Source organism: Crinia signifera, chromosome 2, assembly GCF_055691185.1.
Source record: "Crinia signifera chromosome 2, ASM5569118v1, whole genome shotgun sequence".
Lineage (NCBI taxonomy): Eukaryota > Metazoa > Chordata > Amphibia > Anura > Myobatrachidae > Crinia > Crinia signifera.
The window spans coordinates 221,559,181-221,582,728 of NC_139218.1; the positions used below are offsets into that span (position 1 = coordinate 221,559,181).

Below are 23,548 nucleotides of genomic sequence, written 5' to 3' on the forward strand. Positions count from 1 at the left end.
ACTAGGTGATTCATCGCGCCCTACGGGCGCTCTTCACACCGGCGTAAGGGGCTACGCCCCTTAATTTGTGAACATTTGTATTGTGAGAAATATGGTTAGAATTGTATGAAAGATGCCCTGTATTGCAGCTTCTGGCAGTGGGTGAGGGTCCAGCGTGGCAGCACAGGAGTACCGGACGGTGGCCCTGAGTCAGTGTCTCCTCCTACTGGGTGGGAGTTAGGGTGCATGAGAGCAGGAGGCTGGGATATGAGGCATGATAGGGGTATGTGGGCAACACAGCGTCAGCGATTACCCAGTGGTGGAAGTTACGGTTCAGGAGAGCAGGAAGCTGGGTAGTGATAGGGGTGTGTGGGCATATGGGGGACTAAAGAGGGTGGTGGACACTGTGCAGCTTCTGCCAGTGGGTGAGGGTCCAGCGTGGCAGCACAGAAATACAGGAGTCAGTGTCTCCTCCGACTGGGTGGGAGTTAGGGTGCATGAGAGCAGGAGGCTGGGCCGTAAAGCATGATAGGGGAATGTGGGCAACACAGGGTGAGCGGGTCTCCACTGGCGGAAGTTACGGGGGCAGGAGAACAGGAGGCAGGGCAGTGTCCTCCCACATTGATGGCAAAAGTATTCAACATCGGCCATAAACCATCGATTATTTGAAAATCATTGATGGTCGATGGGCATCCCTAGAACTGGAGGAGGGTGGGGGACAGTATGCAGCTCCCGGCAGTGGGTGAGCGTCTCCTCCCACTGGGAGGGAGTGAGCGTGCATGAAAGCAGGAGGCTGTATAATAGTGGTATGTGGGCAAGACATTGATAAAAGTTGTGGCGCTGGTGCAGAGGGCAGTGGGGAAACCTGCAGTGCGGCAGCCAGGGCCGGATTTCCCACCTACCTGCTTGTGGTGGTACAGGATCCCCCATTGTCACGGGGTACGTGAAATGCGGGAGCGGGGGCCGCGGTGGTCCGCTGGGGGGTGGAATTGCCGGGAAGGGGGTCTGGGGGGTCTGCAAATTGCGGGAGGGGGGTGGTGTGTGGTGATCCGCGGTTAGCGTGGAGGGGGCGGGGGTCCGCAAATCGTGGGCAGGGGCGCGGGGGCTTGAATCGTGGGAAGGGGGGTCCGCAAATTGCGGGAGGGGGGTTGTCGGGGTTAGTGAATTGCGGGAGGGGGGTTGCGGAGGTCCGTGAATTGCGGGGGGGCGCGTGGGGTGCTGTGAGTCAAGGGGGGGGTGGTGCGGGGGTCCGTGAATCACGGGAGGGTCATGAATCGCAGGAGGGGGGGGTCGTGGGGGGGCTGCGAATCGCAGGAGGGGGGGTGTGGGGGGTTGCCGTGAATTGCATGAGGGGGGCGTGAATCAAGGGAGGGTGGGCGCAGGGGGGTGGTGCGGGGGTCCGTGAATCGCGGGAGGGGGCATGAATCGCGGGAGGGGGGGTCGTGGGGGGTCCCGAATCGCAGGAAGGGGGGTATGGGGTGTGCCGTGAATTGCGTGAGGGGGGCATGAATCGCGGGAGGGGGGGTCCCCGAATGTGTGAATTACGGGGCGGTCGCAAATCGCGAGAGGTGCCGAGGGGGCCCGCAAATCGCGGGAGGGGGGCGCTACGGGGGGTTTCGTGGATCGCGGGAGGGGGGGTCGTGGGGGGTTGCGAATCGCAGGAAGGGGGGTGTGGGGGTGCCGTGAATTGCGTGAGGGGGCATGAATCGCGGGAGGTGGGGTCCCCGAATGTGTGAATTAGGGGGCGGTCGCAAATCGCGAGAAGTGCCGAGGGGGACCGCAAATCGCGGGAGGGGGGCGCTACGGGGAGTTCCGTGAATCGCGGGAGGGGGCGGCGCGAATTGCGGGAGGGGGGTCGCAAATCACAGTAGGGGGGGGGGTGCCGTGAATCGCGGGAGGGGGGTCGCGGGGGGCCCTTTTATGCCGGGAGGGGGGGGTCGCAGGGGTCCGGCGAATCGCGGGAGGGGAGGATGCAGGGGTCCTGCGAATCGCGGGAGGGGCTCGCGGGAGTGAGGGGTCGCTGGGGTCCCGCGATTTGCGGGAGGGTCGCGGGGGTCCTGCGTTTCGCGGGAGGGGGTGGTCGCGGAGGTCCAGCGAATCGCGGGGAAGGGGGTGGTCGGGTCTGGGACGGATATTAGACAGCACTTACATCGACAGCCATTACATCGACACCATTAGTTCGACAGGTCGACATGGTTTTAGGTCGACATACCATTAGGTCGACATGTCATTATGTCGACAGCTCATTAGGTCGACAGCTCATTAGGTCGACAGATCATTAGGTCGACATGTTTTTAGGTCGACACTGCCATTAGGTCGACAGAGTCTATGTCGACATTCAAAAGGGCGACATGGGTTTTTTCACTGTTTTTTTGGCCGAAATGTCGACACAGTCGACATGGACACAGTTTGAAGTGTACCGCAGCCGCTCGCTATGCTTCGGGCACGGTGCCTCGCTGCGCTCGGCACACTATTTTATTCTCCCACCACGCCCTAGTGGATAGTAGGGCATGAAATACCGCCTGTCGGCACATGTCGGCTCAATAAACAGTGAAAAAACCCATGTCGACCTTTTGACTGTCGACATAGACACTGTCGACCTATTGAGCTGTCGAACTAATGGTGTCGATGTAATGGCTGTCGATGTAATGGCTGTCGATGTAAGTGCTGTCTAACAATAGTCCGGATACCGGGGTGGTCGCGGGGGTCCCGCGAATCGCGGGAGGGGGGTCGCGGGGGTCCCGTGAATCGCGGAAGGGGGGGTTCACGGGGGTCCCGCGAATCACGGGAGGGGGGGTCGCGGGGGTCCCGAGACTTGCGGGAGAGTGGAATGCGGGTGTCCCGCAAATCGCGGGAGGGGGGGTGCGGGGTCCCGCGAATGGTGGGAGGGGGGTCACGGGGGTTCCGCAAATCGCGGGAGGGGGGGTCGCGGGGGACCCGCGAATCGCGGGAGGGGGGTCCCGCAATTCGCGGGGGGGGGGGTCCCGCGATTCGCGGGAGGGGGGGTCGCGGGGGGTCCCGCGAATCGCGGGAGGGGGGGGTCGCGGGGGGGTCCCGCAAATCGCGGGAGGGGGGGTTGCGGGGGTCCCGCAATTCGCGGGGGGGGCAGGGGTCCCGCGATTCGCGGGAGGGGGGGTCGCGGGGGGGTCCCGCAAATCGCGGAAAGGGGGGGGTCGCGGGGGTCCCGCGAATCGCGGGAGGGGGTCGCGGGGGTCCTGGCAGAGGGTAGGGATGTGCAGGAGTATGGTGGATGGTGGCTGTGGAGTAATGGTGGATGTGGGCGTGTACTGTAGCCCTGGCTGGGCGGGGGGAGGTGATGTCAAGGGGGTGGAACGTCAGACACATGAAAGTGAAACTGTTCCTACACAGGAACGTTCTCCACAGGGTTGAGTGACAGATCTGGCTAAATATATAAGAGATTCTGAAGGCCTGTCTGATGGACAGGCAAAAGTTTATGCTTATGCAATTCTTTTTTCACCTACCCTTGCCAACCACAGCAGGGCAGAAGCTGCTGCAGCAGCCAGAGAAGGTCTCCAACTATACACCTACCCTTCCCAACCACAGCAGGGCAGAAGTTGCTGCAGCAGCCAGAGCAAGTCTCCAACTTATTCACCTACCTGTGCCAACCACAGCAGGGCAGAAGCTGCTGCAGCAGCCAGAGCAAGTCTCCACTGTCCACCTACCCTTGCCAACCACAGCAGGGCAAAAGCTGCTGCAGCAGCCAGAGCAAGTCTCCAACTATTCACCTTCCCTTCCCAACCACAGCAGGGCAGGATCTGCTGCAGCAGCCAGAGCAAGTCTCTAACTATCCACCTACCCTTCCCAACCACAGCAGGGCAGAAGTTGCTGCAGCAGCCGGAGCAAATCTCCAACTATCCACCTACCCAACCACAGCAGGACAGAAGCTGCTGCAGCAGCCAGAGCAAGTCTTCAATTATCCACATACCCTTCCTAACCACAGTAGGGCAGAATCTGCTGCAGCAGCCAGAGCAAGTCTCTAACTATCCACCTACCCTTCCCAACCACAGCAGGGCAGAAGCTGCTGCAGCAGCCAAAGCAAACCTCCAACTATCCACCTACCCAACCACAGCAGGGCAGAAGCTGCTGCAGTACCCAGAGCAAGTCTCCAACTATCCACCTACCCTACCCAACCACAGCAGGGCAGGAGCTGCTGCAGCCGGTACAGAAGATCATGAAAACCCTCAATGAATAATAAGTCAAACAATCAAGAGAAAACATAACTAACCTGGGTATCGATCTCATGTGGATTTTACAATAATATCTACAGTGTTCGATTCACAGACCACTCTTCAAAACAGACCACTCTTCAAAACGAATGATGTCTTATTCTGTAATAAGCATTACGGTGTATTCCATAATGTGTAATGGGGATTATGATGTGTAGCCTTATATGTAATGGGCATTACGGAGTGTGTGTCATAATGTATAATGTTAACTTAAGTATTTTATATTACAGTATATACATTTTGGTTTACATAAGTTACATACAATGATTTATGTTTCAATAAATTATTATGGTAAATTAAATCTCAAATTGTACTGTATTTCATTCAGTGGGACCTAGCATGGACACTACATACTGTGTTTTAACAACATAAAGTACCATATATGCTCGAGTATAAGCCTACTTTTTCAGAACATTTTTTATGCTGAAAAAGCCCCCCTCAGCTTATACTTGAGTGAGGGTCCCACTTGAGTCAATAAGTTTTCCCAGATTTTTGTTGTAAAATTAGGTGCCTCGGCTTATATTCGGGTCGACTTATACTCGAGTATATACGGTATTTGTTTTGTTAACTGTTTTTATGTACTTTTCATTTTTGAGTGCTCTGCATAACAAGCAAAACTATGAAGGTGAACAGGAGAGCATGGGCCAATGCTTCAAGTTACACTGTACTCACAATGCCCCATCAGTGTGCCACAGTATCATAAATGGAGGTCGCAAGCAGGTGGGACTGTGTGCTCAAAATGGCAGGGTCGATTTTTGGTCCCAGTCTGGTCCTGATGATTGCCATCACCTGTGGTGAACCACCTTTCTTATCAATACCTAGCTGCCCACAGGTGATGGTAATCATACATGACCAGGGAAGGAACAATGCCATGGTCTAATATAACATGAACCATAGCTGCCTACCTGACCCTCTTTATGAGGGAGAAAATGCTCTGTTCCTGGATTTCCCTGGTCATGTATGATTGGCATTACCTGTGAGGAGTTAGTTGTTTAGAAAGGTGTTTCACCAGAAGGTGATGGCAATCATACATTACCAGGGAAATCCAGGAACAGAGCATTTTCTCCCTCAAGGAGAGGGTCAGGTAGGCAAGTATGGCATGAACATTGGCTGGTATAATATGATGGATACATGCTCGTATATCGTGATTTGACATGCCAGAGGAAAGGCGCTGGGAAGACAGGGTAAAGAGGAGCAATATTTATATCAAGGGACAGTAAGTAAAAAAAGAGGGTGGAAACAAAGAGTCACACACATGTCAAAGGAAAAATATAACTGTGACTATAGTAGAACATGGAATAATGGTGGAAAAGAGAGGTATTTCTAACATGATGGGGCTGCTATTAACCAGCAGTATTACTGGTAAACAGAGCTCCATTTTCTGCTAATCCAGAACACAAGCAGCCAATTGAAATTAATTTAGGACATGAAATAGAACTGATAGAAGGTCTGTACCCCACTGGTAGAATCTATTTACATAGGGTTTTGCATACTGATGAGCTTGTTCTTAGCATCTAAATTAAGTCCAGATTTTCCTGCTTGCCCTTTTAACCCTTTGAGTGCCACCATCTCTGTGAGCTAAAAATGCTATTGCCGCTCACATTTGTTATATAAATTCAAATAAGAAATGTTGTGTAAAAATGCATGGAAGAGCAGAGTGGCGCTAAGCATGACTTTCACTCAAGAAGAGGTGAGTTTCTCCTATATCCTAGATGGAGCCGCTCTCATTAGAGCAGCACCTGGCGATTCTATCGCCATCCGTCAGGTCACACTGTCCGTCAGAATGGGGCGCGTGCGCATCCATTCAGCACACGAAGCAGCACGGTTCAGCACTGTCAGTTCAGCTCTGCTGCACACCTGCACCCATCGCCCCCTGACCCCCAAAGCCTGCACCGATGTACAGTACATAGGGATGCGCGAGTGAGTGAGCCGCTCACGAATCCCCGCCATCCACCATCCACCAGAAACAGCTCCATGGCGAGCTGGCAGGCTGAATGAGAGGGGATCCAATAGTATGTCGCCCAGGGACATAAGAGGGGACAAGGACATGGCCTAACCCAGTGGTTCCCAAACTGTGTGCCGTGGCACCCTGGGGTGCCTTGGAACCTTTGCAGGGGTGCCTCCGGTTGGTGATCCAGGATCATTTAAAATTAATTATGGTCACTGTAATAGGCAAAACCAGTACTTGTGGCTGTCAGTCATAAAAATATGTGGAAGCTAATCTTGTCCCTCACTACATAATTAAACCTAAGTATGACATTTAAACACAATTTATTTCATTTAGATTTTTTTCTTAATGTGTCAATAAGAAACTTTTGCCCTAGGGGTGCCTTGGATAATATTCTGATACTATAGGGTGGCGTAAATAAACAAAGTTGGAAACCTCCGGCCTAACCCCATCCACAGAGCTACGTGGGTGCAATGGCAGCAGATACAGAGAGAGAGAGGGAACATCACACATGACCGCCGACTGACCTCTCACCTAATCACCTCCTCCCACTCCCGTGTCCAAGACTTCTCTCGCGCTACCCCCCTGCACTGGAACAACCTCCCACCACCCATCAGGCTATCTGATTTCCTTACCTCCTTCAAGCGCTCCCTCAAACCCACTTTTTTCGACTAGCCTATCCCTCCTCCTAACCTCTTTTGATCCTCCTATCCTGCCTCCATTCCCCTCCGTTCCTACTTATCCTATTGTATTTCGTTTGTCCACCCACCTATTTTTAGTATGTTAACTCTTATGAGTAGGGTCCTCCTTCCTCACGTACTCACCCTACCTCTTTACCTCACCTGTGCTCCTGTCCTGTTCTTCCCTTCCTCTACTTCATCTTCAGTCTCCTCGACAATTTTGACACCTACTTCTGAACTGATGCTGATTTTAGTTCTACCAGCTATACCCCTATTTATACTGTATTTTTCAACACACCCTGTATGTTACCTTGTAATTTGTTTTTTTGTTTGCTATGTACGGCGCTGCGGACACTTTGCGGCGCCTTATAAATAAACGTACTACTACTACTACTACTACACACATACTGTAGGTCCTGGTGTTCCTAAGCCTTTGAAAGAGATAGGGTGGAGAAATTACAAACCAATCAGCAAGTAACGGCTAAGTTAAAGGCTGTTTGATTGGTACTTTATCTCTCTCTTTTATCACTTTGCACTAGTGCATTTGGCCCACATACAGATGCAGTGAGCCAGGCACTTCCAGGTTGTGTTCTGGATGCAAATCCTGGAAGCGCAGCAGGCGATAGGCAGTGTTGGGCAACCTAATAACAGTGAAGACATGGTACCATAAAGGAGGCAGATAAGGACAAGACAGGACTCAGAGTTCCTGTAGTGCTTATGGATTCTTCACACAGGAATCAATGGTGATGGATCTGCTTCCCAAACCCCCCTCCTCCCCATCCCACAGACTGCGTGCAGCAGCATTGTGCTCCTGGAGCAGTTAGTAGCCCAGATGTGCAGCATTGGTGCAGGCAGACAAAGACAACCAGCACATCTTAAGTCCATGCTGCAGCTGGCCAGATATCGCAGTCTCTTCCCCCGCACCCCAGGGCCTTGAAGCATTAGTATCCCAAGCCTGTACTGTAGGAGCTGATCCAGTCTTCTCTCGCATATTCTGGGGCTCTGTCTCATATGCAGAGCTGCTGCTGGTCCTGTTTGCCTAGTTGCCTGTTGCCAGAAAGCACCACCTGCCGGGTGTCACTTTAAACTTGGGACCCTCGGCACCTTAGATAATGGGTATAGAATGTGGTGAAAAGCCACTAACTCTTATGCCTCTATGTAGAACCAGTTATAATAATAATAATAATGATACATATAATCATGTCATGCTACTGTATTTATTAAAACCCGAACATTGACACTTTCTCTTTTTACAGTTGAACACGACAGAGATATCTTCCATCAGAAGCCATATTGGAAAGAGTTTAAGTTTGACATGACCCAGATTCCAACTGGTGAATCAGTGACAGCCGCTGAGTTTCGACTATATAAGACTCGCAGTTTTTCTCGCCACTCTAATAGGACACTTCACATCAGTATCTATGAGATTCACCAGGAACATACAAATCGGTAGGTGTTCTTACATTAATGATATAGCACTGTGCATTCAATGTACATACAATCCTTCGATTTATTGCACAGATGCAATTGTATGCAATATTGCCCTAGTGTATGGGCAGCATTACAGCACAGGTTTTAGCGATATCCATACTTAAGCACTGGTGACTTTTTCAGTACCTCAGTTATGTTGATTTAATTTTATGCTAAAGCATGGATATCATGAAAATCTGGACTGCTAGCGTGCGTTGAGAACTGAGTTTGGGAATGCCTGTTATAGAGTATTTCCTATTTTTAGGTAGGATATAATAAGTATAGGTTGCGCTCAAGGAAGCTGCTTTTGCTGGATAAGTACAGTTTTAAAGGATAAAATAAAAGCGCTTGGGTGTGTTAACTTTAATGTGTAGGTGGAAAGGTGCTTTGTCGCTCAAAAGAAAAAAGTAAAAACAATGTTTACAGCCCTTTTATGGTGGGTGGGGTTGCTGGTCCGTGCTGCGGTGGTGATAGGTGGCACTATTTGCGGAGACCTGGTAGCCCTATCTGTCCCTAAGCTTACCTAGGTCTTCTGGCCTTCTATCTTCCACCACGCCGTGTTTCGGACCTCCGCGAGTGTGCCGCGCTTGGTCGGAAGTTTGGGTTTGGTGACTTCTGGTATCGGCGGCGGTGTGCGGACTTGCTTCTCCCCAGGCTGTCAACGCGTTTCGAGAGACAGGCTCTCTTTGTCAAGGATGCCTGGTTCTGTTTCCTTGCAGAATTTATTCATTTTTTTCTTCTTTCTTTATTTGAAAACTTTATTTAAAAACGGAAATGTTCCTTACTTTTGGCGGCAAGCACATGTCTTAAAGGGAAAGTGTTAGCAAAAAATATGTTTTACTGTTAACCCCTTCCCGACATTTGACGTACATGTACGTCATGGTCGGGAAGTACTTCCCGACATTTGACGTACATGTACGTCATGGCTTCTAACTGTCACTGCGTCTATAGACGCGGTGACAGTTAGGAGATGTCTGCTGTCCCTGACAGCAGACATCCCCCCTCGCCGCCCAGGGGGGGCAGGGGTGCCCCCCCCGGTCGGCGATCGCTGTGATTGGCTGTTCAAATCTGAACAGCCATTCACAGCGTTTCCTGTGTTACCGGCGGCTAAGCCGCTCGGTAACACAGGGATCGGTGGTGATCGGTGCTGTTAAGTACAGCACCGATCACCACCGATGAGCAGCACCCCCCTCCCACCCACCCGGCACTCACCCGGCAGCTCCCCCAGCTCCCCCGGCAGCAGCAGCAGTAGGGAGCCTCAGCGCACGCAGCGCTTCCCCCCTCCCACCCCCCCCCCCGCAAGCCGCAGCAGCAATGGGTTAAAAAAAAAAAAAAGGAACTGAAATATATATATAAATATATATATATATATATATATATATATGTGTGTGTATGTGTATATATATATACACACATATATGTATGTGTATATATGTATATATATATATATATATATACACATATATATGTGTATATATATGTGTATATATATATATATATATATACACACACACACACACACACATATATATATATATATATATATATATATATATATATATATATATATATATATATATAAAGATATTCCTGACATATGACGTATATATACGTCATGGTCGGGAGGTACTTCCCGACCGAAGACGTATATATACGTCATGGTTTTAAACTGTCACCGCGTCTATAGACGCGGTGACAGTTTGGAGATGTCTGCTGTGGAGATGTCTGCTGTATATATATGTGTGTGTATGTGTATATATATATACACACATATATGTATGTGTATATATGTATATATATATATATATATACACATATATATGTGTATATATATGTGTATATATATATATATATATATACACACACACACACACACACACACACATATATATATATATATATATATATATATATATATATATATATATATATATAAAGATATTCCCGACATATGACGTATATATACGTCATGGTCGGGAGGTACTTCCCGACCGAAGACGTATATATACGTCATGGTTTTAAACTGTCACCGCGTCTATAGACGCGGTGACAGTTTGGAGATGTCTGCTGTCCCTGACAGCAGACATCCCCCCTCGCGGCGATCGCTGCGATTGGCTGTTCAAATGTGAACAGCCAATTGCAGCGTTTTCTGTGTTACCGGCGGCTAAGCCGCTCGGTAACACAGTGATCGGTGGTGATCGGTGCTGTTAAGTACAGCACCGATCACCACCGATCGCCAGCCCCCCCCCCCCCTCCCACCCGGCAGCCCCCCTCCCTCCCACCCACCCGGCTGCCGCAGCGCCAGCACCCCTCCCACCCCCCCGCCAGCCGCAGCGCCAGCCCCCCTCCCAAAGCTGGTGACCAAAATGGGGTCACTTGTGGGGGGGTTCCACTGTATTGGTGCTTCGGGGGTCTTGCTAATGCGACATAGCACCCACCATTCATTCCACCACCAAATATCACTCCTTCCCTTCTGAGTCCTGCCATGCACCCAACTGGTATTTTTTGGTCACATGTGAGGCATTGCCGTACTCGGGAGAAATTGGGGCACAGATTTTGGGGTGCTTTGTCTCCTTCATTCCTTGTGAAAATGAAAAATTTTGAGCCAGAACTGCATTTTTCTGTAAAAAATTACATTTTTTTACACAAAAATGCAGATCTGGCTCAAAATTTTTCATTTTCACAAGGAATGAAGGAGACAAAGCACCCCAAAATCTGTGCCCCAATTTCTCCCGAGTATGGCAATGCCTCACATGTGACCAAAAAATACCAGTTGGGTGCATGGCAGGACTCAGAAGGGAAGGAGTGATATTTGGATTTTGCAGCACAGATTCTGGTTGAATGACCCCCGAAACACCCATACAGTGGAACCCCCCCACAAGTGACCCCATTTTGCAAACTACACCCTTCAGGGAATTCATCAAGGGGTATAGTGTACATTTCAAACCCCCAGGGGTTTCACCAATTTTGATACAACTGAGCTGTGAAAATGAAAAATTAATTTTTTTCATTTTCACTGCCCAGTTGTACCACAATTGGTGAAACCCCTGGGGGTTTGAAATGTACACTATACCCCTAGATGAATTCCCTGAAGGGTGTAGTTTGCAAAATGGGGTCACTTGTGGGGGGGTTCCTAACTTTTAGCATCTTATGGTGCCTAGAAACCTACATGGTGCCTAAAAAATAATCTCATAAAAAGGAGGCTCCAAAATCAAGTAGGTGCTCCTTCTATTATGAAGCCTGTGGTTTGGTCACCGTGCACACTAGGGCCACATATAGGATATTTATGAAAACCAAAGAATTGGGGGAATCAATTTTTAGTCACATTTCTCTAGTAAAATCTGCTGTGTTCCTTAGAAAAATGTATTAAAATTGCAAATCTGCAAAAAAAATGAAATTTTGAAATTTCACCTACACTTTGTTTTAATTCCTGTGAAACACCTAAAGGGTTAACAAACTTCCAAAATGCTGTTTTGAATACTGTGAGGGGTGCAGTTTTTGAAATGGCATCATTTATGGGGGTGTCTCACATACAAGTCCCTCAAAGTCACATCAGAACTGAACTGGTCCCTAAAAAAATCAGTGTTTGAAATTTTCTTGAAAATTTGAGAATTTGCTATTCATATTTTAAGCCTCCTAGTGTCCAAAAAAATGAAAATGAGGTTGAAATAATGATGGCAACATAAAGTATACATATGGTCTATGTTAGTTATTAACTATTTTGAGTGGTAAGATTATTTGTCTCACAAGCAGAAAATTTAACATTTTTTAAATCGCAAAATTTTCCATTTTTTTACGACATTTTGGTATTTTTCACAAAAAAACACAGACTGTATCGACCAAAATTTACCACTAACTTGAAGTACAATGTGTCACGAGAAAACAATCTCAAAATCACTGGGATAAGTAAAAGCAAAAAAAAGTTATACCCACTTAAGTGATACATGTCAGATTTGAAAAAAAGGGCTCTGTCAGGAACGCAAAAACTGGCTCTGTCAGGAAGGGGTTAAATGTTATTATGGAGTGTTTAATGTAGAAAAAAGGGGGGCGGTTTCCGTTTTTAAATAAAGTTTTTCAAATAAAGAAAGAAGAAAAAAATGAATAAATTCTGCAAGGAAACAGAACCAGGCATCCTTGACAAAGAGAGCCTGTCTCTCGAAACGCGTTGGCAGCCTGGGGAGAAGCAAGTCCGCACACCGCCGCCGATACCAGAAGTCACCAAACCGGAACTTCCGGCCAAGCGCGGCACACTCGCGGAGGTCCGGAACACGGCGTGGAGGAAGATAGAAGGCCAGAAGACCTAGGTAAGCTTAGGGACAGATAGGGCTACCAGGTCTCCGCAAATAGTGCCACCTATCACCACCGCAGCACGGACCAGCAACCCCACCCACCATAAAAGGGCTGTAAACATTGATTTTACTTTCACTTTTTTCTTTTGAGCGGCAAAGCACCTTTCCACCTACACATTAAACTTAACACACCCAAGAGTATTTCCTATGTTACACCTAAATCATAAGTCCAGAGAAGGCTACACTACTGAAGGCAGGGCTGTGCTTACACGTCATTTTGTCCTGTCCCTAGTTCAACAATGTAGACATATTTGTGTAGATAGTGTGAAAGTCAACATTCTGTACATATTGACATTTTGAATTTTAACAAACTGGCTGTATACACTTGTTTTTGGTATATGAAGCATTTCAGTCCTACCAATGTATAATTATAATGTTATTCTCTCCTCTTCAGGCAGCCTGAGCTAACTCTCCTGGACCATGAAAGCATACAAGCTGGCGATGAAGGATGGCTAGTCTTTGATGTGACGGCTGCCAGTAACCATTGGTTGCTTAACTCAAAATTTAACTCAGGACTGCGTCTCTATGTGGAGAACGACAATGGTGAGGTTTAAGTACATTAATTAATGGTTATGTTGTGTGTAGTCTGCTGGTTGTCTTTCATTACAATTGCACATGGATATGTATTATTTGTGCAACATATTGACACAGTATAGTAATGCATTATTGTGGAAGTTGCATTTCAGATGCTGCCCACCAGCTCTGCCTTGAATACCTGAGTATCCAATGACTTAAAGACTGTAAAGTCCCCAGTAAAATAGTTAGGGATAGGGATGAATGGATATATCTTATAGAATAGAATCAACTTTATTGGCCATGTATGCTTGCGCACACTAGGAATTTTTTGTGGATTACAGTGCCAGAGGCGTAGCTAGGGTGGCACCAGCGGAGCTTGTGCTCCAGGCGCCAACTGTTTGCAGGGCGCCCCCCTGCTGTGGCCAGCCTAAGGCGAGATGTACTAACTACTGCCGCCGCATAAAGTGTCCTTCTCCGCGATCATGGCTTTTTCTTTGCATACCTTACCGCCTCCTCCCCACCCGTGCTGACCGTCTGCAGGTCCTTTATAGTCACAGCAGCATCTCTACTACCGCCTCCTCTCCGCAGCGGGGCCAGTCTGCTGATGCCATGTAGTGAGTGGGCTGCATGCGCTGACGTCTCCAAACTCCAGACATGCGCACTCTGGCCCGGCGCTCGACATGGACTAGACCCCTCTCGTGCGCCAGACATGTCACATCACGCACAGCAGCAGCAGACTGGCCAGCTGCAGAAAGGAGGCGGTAGCAGAGACACTGCCGTGACTATAGAGGACCTGCAGACGGTCAGCGTGGGCAGTGGGGAGGCGGTAAGGTATGCAAAGAAAAAGCCGGAGAAGGAGCACACTTTCTGCGGTGGCAGTAGTTAGTACATCCCGCCCATAGGTGTGCGCACGGTGGGTGCCAGTGGTGCACAGGAAGCTCCTAATGGCACCCCCCACACAATTGCACGGGAGGGGGGGTTTTGGGGAGAGATGGAGCCGTGACATGAGCTTCGGGTGCCTTAGCTGCACCCTACACCACTGTACAGTGCAGCATCAAGCAGGGATGAAAAAGGGGGGGGGGTGACATTACATATATTACATAAAGACATTATATGCATTCCATTTCTAGCTACGACTATGGTGGTCAGGTCGCCCAGTAGGGACACGCTGTTTGGCTGTTGATATTGGGATTGCATTTGCTTTGATTGGATTGTTCAGGTGATGTAGGTAATAATACCATAGGTAGTCAATGCGACCATTTTTAGCATTCTCGCCCATGCAGATTTGACTTTATTAAAAGGATATTATTATTATTAAATTATTGATTTTTTTTCTTATTATTTTACAGAGAAGCATGATGCACAGATCTCATTGATCCATGATTGCTTCATCAAATACTAATGGAAAAGATGGTATATTTTCCTTTTAGTATTTTGAGATGAATTCGCTCATACGAAATGTAAATTTGCCAATGGAATAGAACTCTGTCCATATGCGGCTGAGTTCAACTGATGGTCTATTCAGGGCTGTATTTCAGTGCCATAGCGCCCCTAGGCAGCACATATTTTGCTGCCCCCCCCCCCCCCAAAAAAAAAAACGAGAGAGGGACATACCTTCAGCAGCGCATGGCTGCAGTTCCCGGGTCAATCCCTGGCAGCACAAAGCCCGGGCGGGGCCTGATCCCCATCTAGCTGCCGCAGCCACAGTCACCACCGCACTGGGACGCCTGCTCCCGAGTCCCTATCTGGCCGCCGACGGGTACCCACTCCTGCCTCAGCAAAGGTCAGGCAGGGAGGAGTCCAGGCTGCAAACGGGTGGGGAAGGGGGCCATCGCAGGGAAACTTGATCCCCAGCGCCGGAAGCACTATACTGGCTGCTTTTCCCCAGCAGCACCACTCGTTCTCCAGCGCCGAAAGTGCTACGCTCCTGTCACTGACATGACAGGGCTGCCTCTTTCCATCGCTGGTCAGCACTTGATCCCCGGCGCCAGTACACAACTTCCCAGATGCTGCAGGCAGAGCTAGGGGAGGGGGCGGCAAAAAAGTAATAAAAAAAAAAAAAAATTACAAAAGAAAATCACGCCACTGCTTGCCGCCCCCAGCAGGTGCCGCCCATAGGACCGTGCCTCACGGCCTAGTGGGAAATCTGGCCCTGGGTCTATTCATTCGTAATGCCAAATTCATCCGAGCTTGCTGTTCGTAAAAACGGCACCTTTGTTAATTTGGTGACCGGCGGGTCCCGGCCGCAAATAGGATCAAATGGGTACGAATGGATGCATTCTTACCCATTTTATCTAAGTAAATCCCCTCCCCCCATCACAATATTTATTAATTATTTATTTATAAACAGTTTCTTATATAGCGCACACATATTCCGCAGCGCTTTACAGAGAATATTTGAACAGGCCGGCCACATTGAATTGTGTCTCCCGCAGTGGAGAACTTGTAAATATGTATTTTCTGGGACTTTCACATTTGCAGTACCCATTCATGGTGATATCTGTTCGCAAACAGTAAATTGAAGGAGACTCTAACTGTCTGAATATTTTCATATATTAACAAATGTATCATTATATCTTAATATTATTAAGAGTTCTTATATTTATTTTATATTAAACTATTTAACTGTTTTTTTAATTAAGGTAGTTTACATTTTATTATATATACCGTATGTGTATGTGTGTGTCTAAATAGAAAATAATCTGATGGTCGTGTGCAATAAAATTCAAGTGCTGCTAATTTTGTGCACACAGCAAATATTCCGAATAATAAAGATATAGTGGAAGTGAACACAAGTGATACAATGAAATGAATATCACCAAATAATAAGTCCTAATGGAATCCTTAGGATAAAGTTGTTGAGTTCCAAATTCTATATGGCAACATTGATGTCCAACCTATAGAAATATTCTCCCATAGTGGTGTCACAGCATGGGACATAAGGGAAAGAGGACAAATAGTGCAAAAAACTTCTTAAAATCAGGTGGTTTTAATATACAATTGCACTTTCTATATGAAGACAAATATAATCGCATGAACCAATAAACCCCAGGCAAATGCAGCTGCAGATGAATAAGCAGGAAGGCGATGGGGTAGATTCCTCTCTAGATCGGTAGTCAAAACTGTGGGAAGGTGATGTCAAATGGCCAAAGGGTGTAGGTCCACGTCAATTGGAAGCTAGACTTAATGCGTTTCGGAACTATGTTCCTTCGTCAGAAGCGTCACTACAAGTGGGTCATGTCCAGTATTTTAAACATGAAGTAAACACTAATTAATTGGCGTTGGTTTCCCACTGCGCTTGTGCAATCCCTCAGAAGCAAGATGGCGGTGCGTGTCACAATAACTGGAAGTTCCCGTTTAGGAGTTCCACTTGTCATACGTCTGCACAAAGGCTGTGTAAATTAAAGTCCAGATGTAAACAGGTGTAAGGAATAATAAAAACAATCAAGTCCACTAAGAGTAAATGCATAAAAAACATACAGAAACATTATTCCGCGTGGGTTTACACTGCGCGTGCGCAGTCAGTCCCAAACCAAAATGGCCGTGCATTTCACCATAAATAAAGAAGAGGGAAATAGTTTCCAGGTATAACCTGCATGCGCACGGGCAGTGGAAATCTAAATAAAAAACAAAATTTGATTCAAATATAATCAACAAAAGTGTTCAAGAGAAAATATATGTAGATATATATCAGTTAAAATGGAAATTAATGCAAAGCGATTGTCACCATGGAAATAAACTAGGTAAACTCAAATCAGAAAGGGCTTCAATTCAAATTCACTATTTATTTCCTTTGGGACAAGGGTGCCCATATGGTGAATATACCTAATTTCTGACTGAGACAGTATGTCAATGTCACAAATACGCCATCTTGGTTGAATCTGTTGAATGCCCCAAAATTAATTAGGTGACATTCTTTAAAATCATGTTTTAAACTAAAATAAAATATATGTGTCTATCAGTTCATACAGTACCAACCCTGTGGCACTTGATCTAATTGAGCGCATGAGTTCAAACTATAGCTGTGTACTCTAAATAAATGTAATAACTTAAAGAAAAAAAGTTTTTACTTGCGTGTAACAATTAAATTGCACTATGAATTACTCCTCAAATGTTATTTTGTTTTCTGTTTGTGTATGTGATTATGTAAATGTTGATTCCATAAATGGCTGGCAGTCGTGACTGTGGGCCTGGCCCTTATTTACAAATGGTCGGGGATCCTTCTGATCGTCCCTATGACCGACATTTAAAAAGGCAATGCTGTTACTAGCATAGTAAAAGCACCGACCTTTTAAATATCAGGAATAAACATGATCAATCGGCCAGGGGCGTTTAACACAGGAGTGAAACCATGTGCAGACTTCGAATGGGGTATGGATCCAGTGGCGTAACTATAGCCCTGCAGCCCCCACGGTGGCGGGGAAGCGCTGATAAGGTGTGGGTGCCGGGGGGGTGGGAGTCTGCGGGGCTATAGTTGCCCGCTGCCGTCTGCCCCTGCCGCCGGCCGATACCTCCTGCTGCCGGCGCTTCAGTCGGGTCCCGGCTCCTGCAGCTAATAAAAAGTGACAATCAGAAAATGGCTGCCCCCATACAGCAGACCGTTTTTAAAGTTGCTAGAGGAGGCCGCCGCCTACTCTAGAATCCTCAAAAACTGTCTGCATTATGGGGGCAGCCATTTTCTGAGTGTCACTTTTTATATGCTGCAGGAGCCGGGACCTGACAGAAGCGCCGGCGGCAGGAAGTACCGGCTGCACAGGGGGGGGGGGGGGGTGTTAAGTGCACAGCTTCCCCTGGCATGGCTCACTGTGCTTGCCATGCTTCTGCCACTATTTTATTCTCCCACCCTAGAAACATAGAATTTGACGGCAGATTACAACCACTTGGCCCATCTAGTCTGCCCCTTTTTTAAACATGTTACCTCAAACCATATTTGATCCTTATTTTTTTGTAAGGATATCAATATGCCTATCCCAAGCATGTTTAAATTGTACTACTGTATTTGCGTCTACCACCTCTGATGGTGGGCTATTCCACTTATCTACTACTCTTTCTGTGAAGTAAATCTTCCTCAAATTGCACCTGAATCTTCCTCCCTCTAGTTTCAGTGCATGTCCTCATGTTCTGTTGCTCCTCTTCCTGTGAAGAATGTCTCCCACCTGTACCTTGTTAAAACCCTTGATATATTTGAAAGTTTCTATCATGTCCCCCCTTTCCCTTCTCTGCTCTAAAGTATACATATTAAGATCTTTTAGTCTTTGTATACTTTAGAGCAGAGAAGGGAAAGGGGGAACTTGATAGAAACTTTCAAATATATCAAGGGCTTTAACAAGGTACAGGTGGGAGACATTCTTCACAGGAAGAGGAGCAACAGAACACGAGGACATGCACTGAAACTAGAGGGAGGAAGATTCAGGGGAAATTTGAGGAATAATTACTTCACAGAAAGATTAGTAGATAAGTGGAGTAGCCTACCATCAGAGGTGGTAGACGCAAATACAGTAGTACAATTTAAACATGCTTGGGATAGGCATATTGATATCCACCATGCCCTAGTGCCTTGATGGCTAACCTTGACATTCCAGCTGTTGTTGAACTACACATACCAGCATGCTCTGCTTCAGTTTTGCTATTTGGCCATGCTAAATCTGATGCAGAGCATATAAAAGAAAAAGTAGCACTAGTACACCAATGAACATTCACAATATGTCAAAGCTGCACCTCGTTGCAGGGAAACGCGTCAGAAAGCCCTGGACATTGCCCCCAGCATTTTATTTCCCTTTGGATCCGGACCAGCCACCCCCAGCGACTATATACCACGCACTCCATTTATCCATCACCATTGGACTTTGGTACCTTCACCCATCTTGGAGAGACATTGCTGTTATGCATTCCAAATGGAACAATTCCTCCTGGTGATCCAATTGTGGTAACTATCTTTATCTACCCACTCTTACCACACCATCAATTGGTACCGACCATGTGGGTTTGATTCTCCTTCTGGATACTATTGGAGTTTATGTGGTAGCATTGGTGGCATTTATAGGAACGGACCCTGCTGTCCTTACTTCAAGTGTTTTACATGATTTTATATGTTATTAAATATTGTGAATTGTCATCGGTGTACTATCGCTACTTTTTCTTTTATATCTTCCTTCCTAAGGGAATACTCAACCCTTTTAGTAGCTGCTTCACAAACGCACCCCTAACTAGTGCCCGGTTTTGTCGCTTGCCAACATTTGTTTTTTGCTGATGCAGAGCATGCTGGGATGTGTAGTTCAACAACAGCTGGCATGTCAAGTTTAGCCATCAAGGCCCTAGTGCAGAGGTTCCCAAACACGGTCCTCAAGGCACTGCAACGGTCCAGGTTTTAGGTATATCCATGGCTCAGCACAGGTGGTTAAATCAGACTGACTGAGTTACTAATTAAGTCACCTGTGGCCAAGCATGGATATACTTAATACCTGGACCGTTGGGGTGCCTTGAGGACCGTGTTTGGGAACCTATGCCCTAGTGGATGGTAGAGCATGAAATAGTGCCTGTCGGCAACCATTTTGTCTGTAAATATTTTTGTTTACCACAGCTGCAGCTCTGAAGCGGGACTCCAGAAAGGTAAGTAATAAAACATGGGTACAGTGAGCACCCGTTATAGAAACACCAATGCAACAAGGCTTTGTAATGTAAATAAACCTTATGATGTGTTTGGAGCAGAACTCTAAGTTTTCTGTTATGCTATATATTCTTGGAGCGCTTCTTCCAACTTTATTAACACATAACTTGCAAAAGGGTTATTCGGTTCCTTAAATTGCTAAATACACAGATATCTCTTACAATACACACATACATTGAATGAGTGAATATAGGAAACCACAAAATTGTATATATAAATGAAAAAAACATACCATATGGCATTTTTCTAATGATGTGTTTTAATGTAACAGGGCAGAGCATTGATCCAAGCTTGGCAGGCATCTTAGGACGACGTGCCCCACGTTCCAAACAACCCTTTATGGTCACATTTTTCCGGGCAAGCAAAAATCAGATGAGATCTACAAGGGCAATTAAGCAGCTGAAGAAAAGGCAACAGAAGAAACATAATGACTTGGCACATCCCAATAAACTTCCTGGTGTGTTTGGTAAGTCTATGCCAAAGAAATAGCTGTTCTTATACACATTTCACATCGCTATGCCGGGTCGCCCCTGGGATTTTGTAATAGTCTGTTCAGACCTTGATCAGACTGGCGGCCTGACCCGCCTTATTGCTGTGTTGATGACGTCCCTGCCATGGGTCTCAAGTCTGTGTTTGGAGATCATCTTCAAGCACCTAAACTTCCTATGGTGTGATTGACCCAGCTTATCCACTGCACCGTGAGCCGAATTGAACCCATGTTCAACCTTGCTAGCTACCTTGTTGAAGTGCTAGGTCTCTCAATCTAGTGTTTATCAATTGGGTGGTTTTACACTGCACAATATCCAGGGTTGCTGTGTGTTCATGTGCAATAACCCAGGGTATTGCTGGTAATGTGAAAAGGGTTATAATGTACTACTGCGTAAGACAAAACAAAAATCCATTAAAGATGTCCATGATTACAGGGGCCATATATGTCATTATTTTCCCAATACCTGCGTAGTTAGCATAGTCAGTCAGAAGTAGTGTAGTGTTCCCGCGGCCAGTGTACTCAGTGTCCCTATCAGAAGTAACATAGTCAGTCAGCGTTGCGTTACGCAGTTACCGTAGTCAGTCAGAGGTGAAGGTGAAGTGACTGCAAAATGGCTGCAGAACCTGTCACGATGTTTAACCTGCCTGACAGAGGAGGAGTCGGCAGCTTTTTTTCAGCAGCACCATTTGCTGCCACTGACACAAACCTGTGTTAATAGACACCCAATGGAGTACGAAGGAGTGCATGTGGTGCTGCCACATTAAAACTTGCCGAAATAAGATGTCTCCGTGCGGCACATTGGTTTCCGGGGTGTCGTATCCCATTTCTAACCCTCATCCGTTTTATTTATTCATGGGCAGAGGAGCTCACAAGCAAATCCTTTTGTGAGCGACAACTAGTTGTCGAACAAAACCACCATGCTATACAATAACCTTATGCATCAGGCCTGCACCGTTGACTTAATGTCGCAGTCCCAACGCCGGATTGGCAGTCCGGGAAAAATAGTTGAGGTGGACAAGAGTCTGTTTGTACAGAAAAAATGTCATGTTGGACGGATGCTGCCTCAACAGTGGTTGTTTGGAGGCATATCCAGAGACACCGGTGAGTGTTTTATAACGCCAGTAGACAGACGTGACGCCAACACCCCGATGTCCGTCATCAACAAATATATAGAACCGACTATATACTCTGATTGCTGGTGTGCATATAACACTCAACAGCTGGAGCAGGCAGGGTACCACCATGCACGGGTAAACCACCGCTATGATTTTGTTGATCCAGAGACTGGTGTTCATACGCAAAACATTGAACGCCTTTGAGGATCTTGTAAGTGCCGTAACAAAAGGCAAAGGGGCACTGCACGCCAAAATCTGGACTCCTATCTCCAGGAATTCATTTGGCGCAAAACTGACGGTGAAGAAAACGCTTTCCAGCGGATTCTGCATGCCCTAACTCTGCTCCCAAAAGCTGACAAAGCAGACAACACAGATGCAGACACAACTGCGTCAACTTCAGCTGCAGTTTCTCTGAATGCAGAAGCTGAAGAATAACTGTTTTATTATTTTCTTTGGTCTTGTTATTTTATATTATTGTACTTTGTTTTTTTATTATTCACTAAAATCCAGTTACCTGTTAACACATGTCGTCATTACTGTCTCAGATGTATGATATGGCAGGTGTGAATGTGTTCCTGAAACACCCCCACTATCCACGCCAGCCCAAAGCGTGGCGAGCGCAGCGTGCCCCGCTGCCCCATGCACCCCAACCTGTTCATATCCCCACTATCCACGTCAGCGTGGAGCCGATTTTATAAAGTGTGGCGAGCGCAGCGAGCCACCGAGCCCAAAGCGTGGCGAGAGAGCGAGGGGACGCAGATTACTTTACATGTATTCCGCATTCCCTTGCGGGGCTCGCTACGCTCGCCACGCTTCGGGCTCGGTGGCTCACTGCGCTCGCCACACTTTATAAAATCAACTCCGTGCTGACGTGGATAGTGGGGGTATGAACAATTCGGGGGAACACGTAACGCGGCCTCTCGCCACGCTTCGGGCTGGCGTGGATAGTGGGGGTTTGAAAAGGAGGCATTTGCCAGTATGTAACATGGAGCACTGGCAAATGCCTCTTTTATTGTGCATAAGACGCACATGCACCCGCATACCCCCTTTGTGCACGAGACGCACGTGCTACCTAACCCCGTCTCCCTGAAGCGGACACGTGCAGGGTTGCCGTACCCTGCACGTGTCTCAGACAGCTGGAGCACAGGATACATATGGATGACCAGCGTTTGGGATGCCAGCATTTTTAATAATGACACTGGCATCCAGAAGGAAGGAATCCTGCTAGGGGTCAGGTAAGTATACTAATGTATATGAAACAGAATGTATATACTGACAAGAAATGATGTATTATACTGCTATTTTCTATAAGCATAATGTTTATTGTAATATGAGAGTTGATAAATCCTGGTTTTGAACAACATTGTTGTTTGTTTTAAGAACTAAAGCAGTATAAATAATTGTGTATCCAAAATCTCAGCATATGCAGCAGGAATATACAAATATACTTTGAGCATAAACAGAATTACAGAAATATTTATTTTCTCTTCTGGATGTAGAGGGTATGTATGAATATGTTTATGTGTGTCAGTCTAGGGTTTTCCTTTTGTTTTAGAATACTGCTTTAGCTTACTAACAATTTGTCTGTATAAGTGTTTATTTGCTGTGTATTTGTATTTGTATGCTTCTTCTGGTGAAGCATGTTAGATATTCACACCCAACACTTTTGAGTATAAAGTTATTTTTTATTCATGTATGTCTTCAAATGCATTTTTAACATAAATACATTATAATTGAAATAATGTAATGTCATTTCAGATCACGTGCATGTTCCAGATGGCAGACAAGTTTGCAGAAGACATGAGCTGTATGTCAGCTTTCGGGACTTAGGTTGGCTGGTAAACATCCTTCATAAATTGAGCTTCCCTTTCACTATACTCTCCTTGTTCATCGTTTTCCATTCATCACAGGCCATTTACAGTACCCTATCATTTCATATCTTTCTACGTTATCTTTTGGCTTATTGACAGAACTTAACTAGATACGCTTTTCAGCAAATATTTTATAAGAAGAAAATCCCTTATTTGTATGTAATTCAAAAATTATTTTGATTGGCTTATCCAAAGGAAAACTGAAAGTGCTTTCCT

The 23,548-nt window shown here is 46.6% G+C and overlaps 1 protein-coding gene across 4 annotated transcripts in view; it reads left to right on the forward strand.

The window, feature by feature from the left end:
- LOC146060510 (bone morphogenetic protein 8B-like) overlaps positions 1 to 23,548 on the forward strand; it is a 62,823-nt gene that overhangs the window by 25,681 nt on the left and 13,594 nt on the right. For 2 of the 4 annotated variants that reach the window (XM_083173776.1, XM_083173779.1), the window contains exons 2-5: positions 8,111 to 8,303; positions 13,068 to 13,216; positions 20,128 to 20,322; positions 23,220 to 23,299. In XM_083173776.1, coding sequence (XP_083029902.1) covers positions 8,111 to 8,303; positions 13,068 to 13,216; positions 20,128 to 20,322; positions 23,220 to 23,299 — 617 coding nt within the window. The remainder of the gene's footprint in view (positions 1 to 8,110; positions 8,304 to 13,067; positions 13,217 to 20,127; positions 20,323 to 23,219; positions 23,300 to 23,548) is intronic. The other 2 variants (XM_083173777.1, XM_083173778.1) reach the window with 1 other exon arrangement.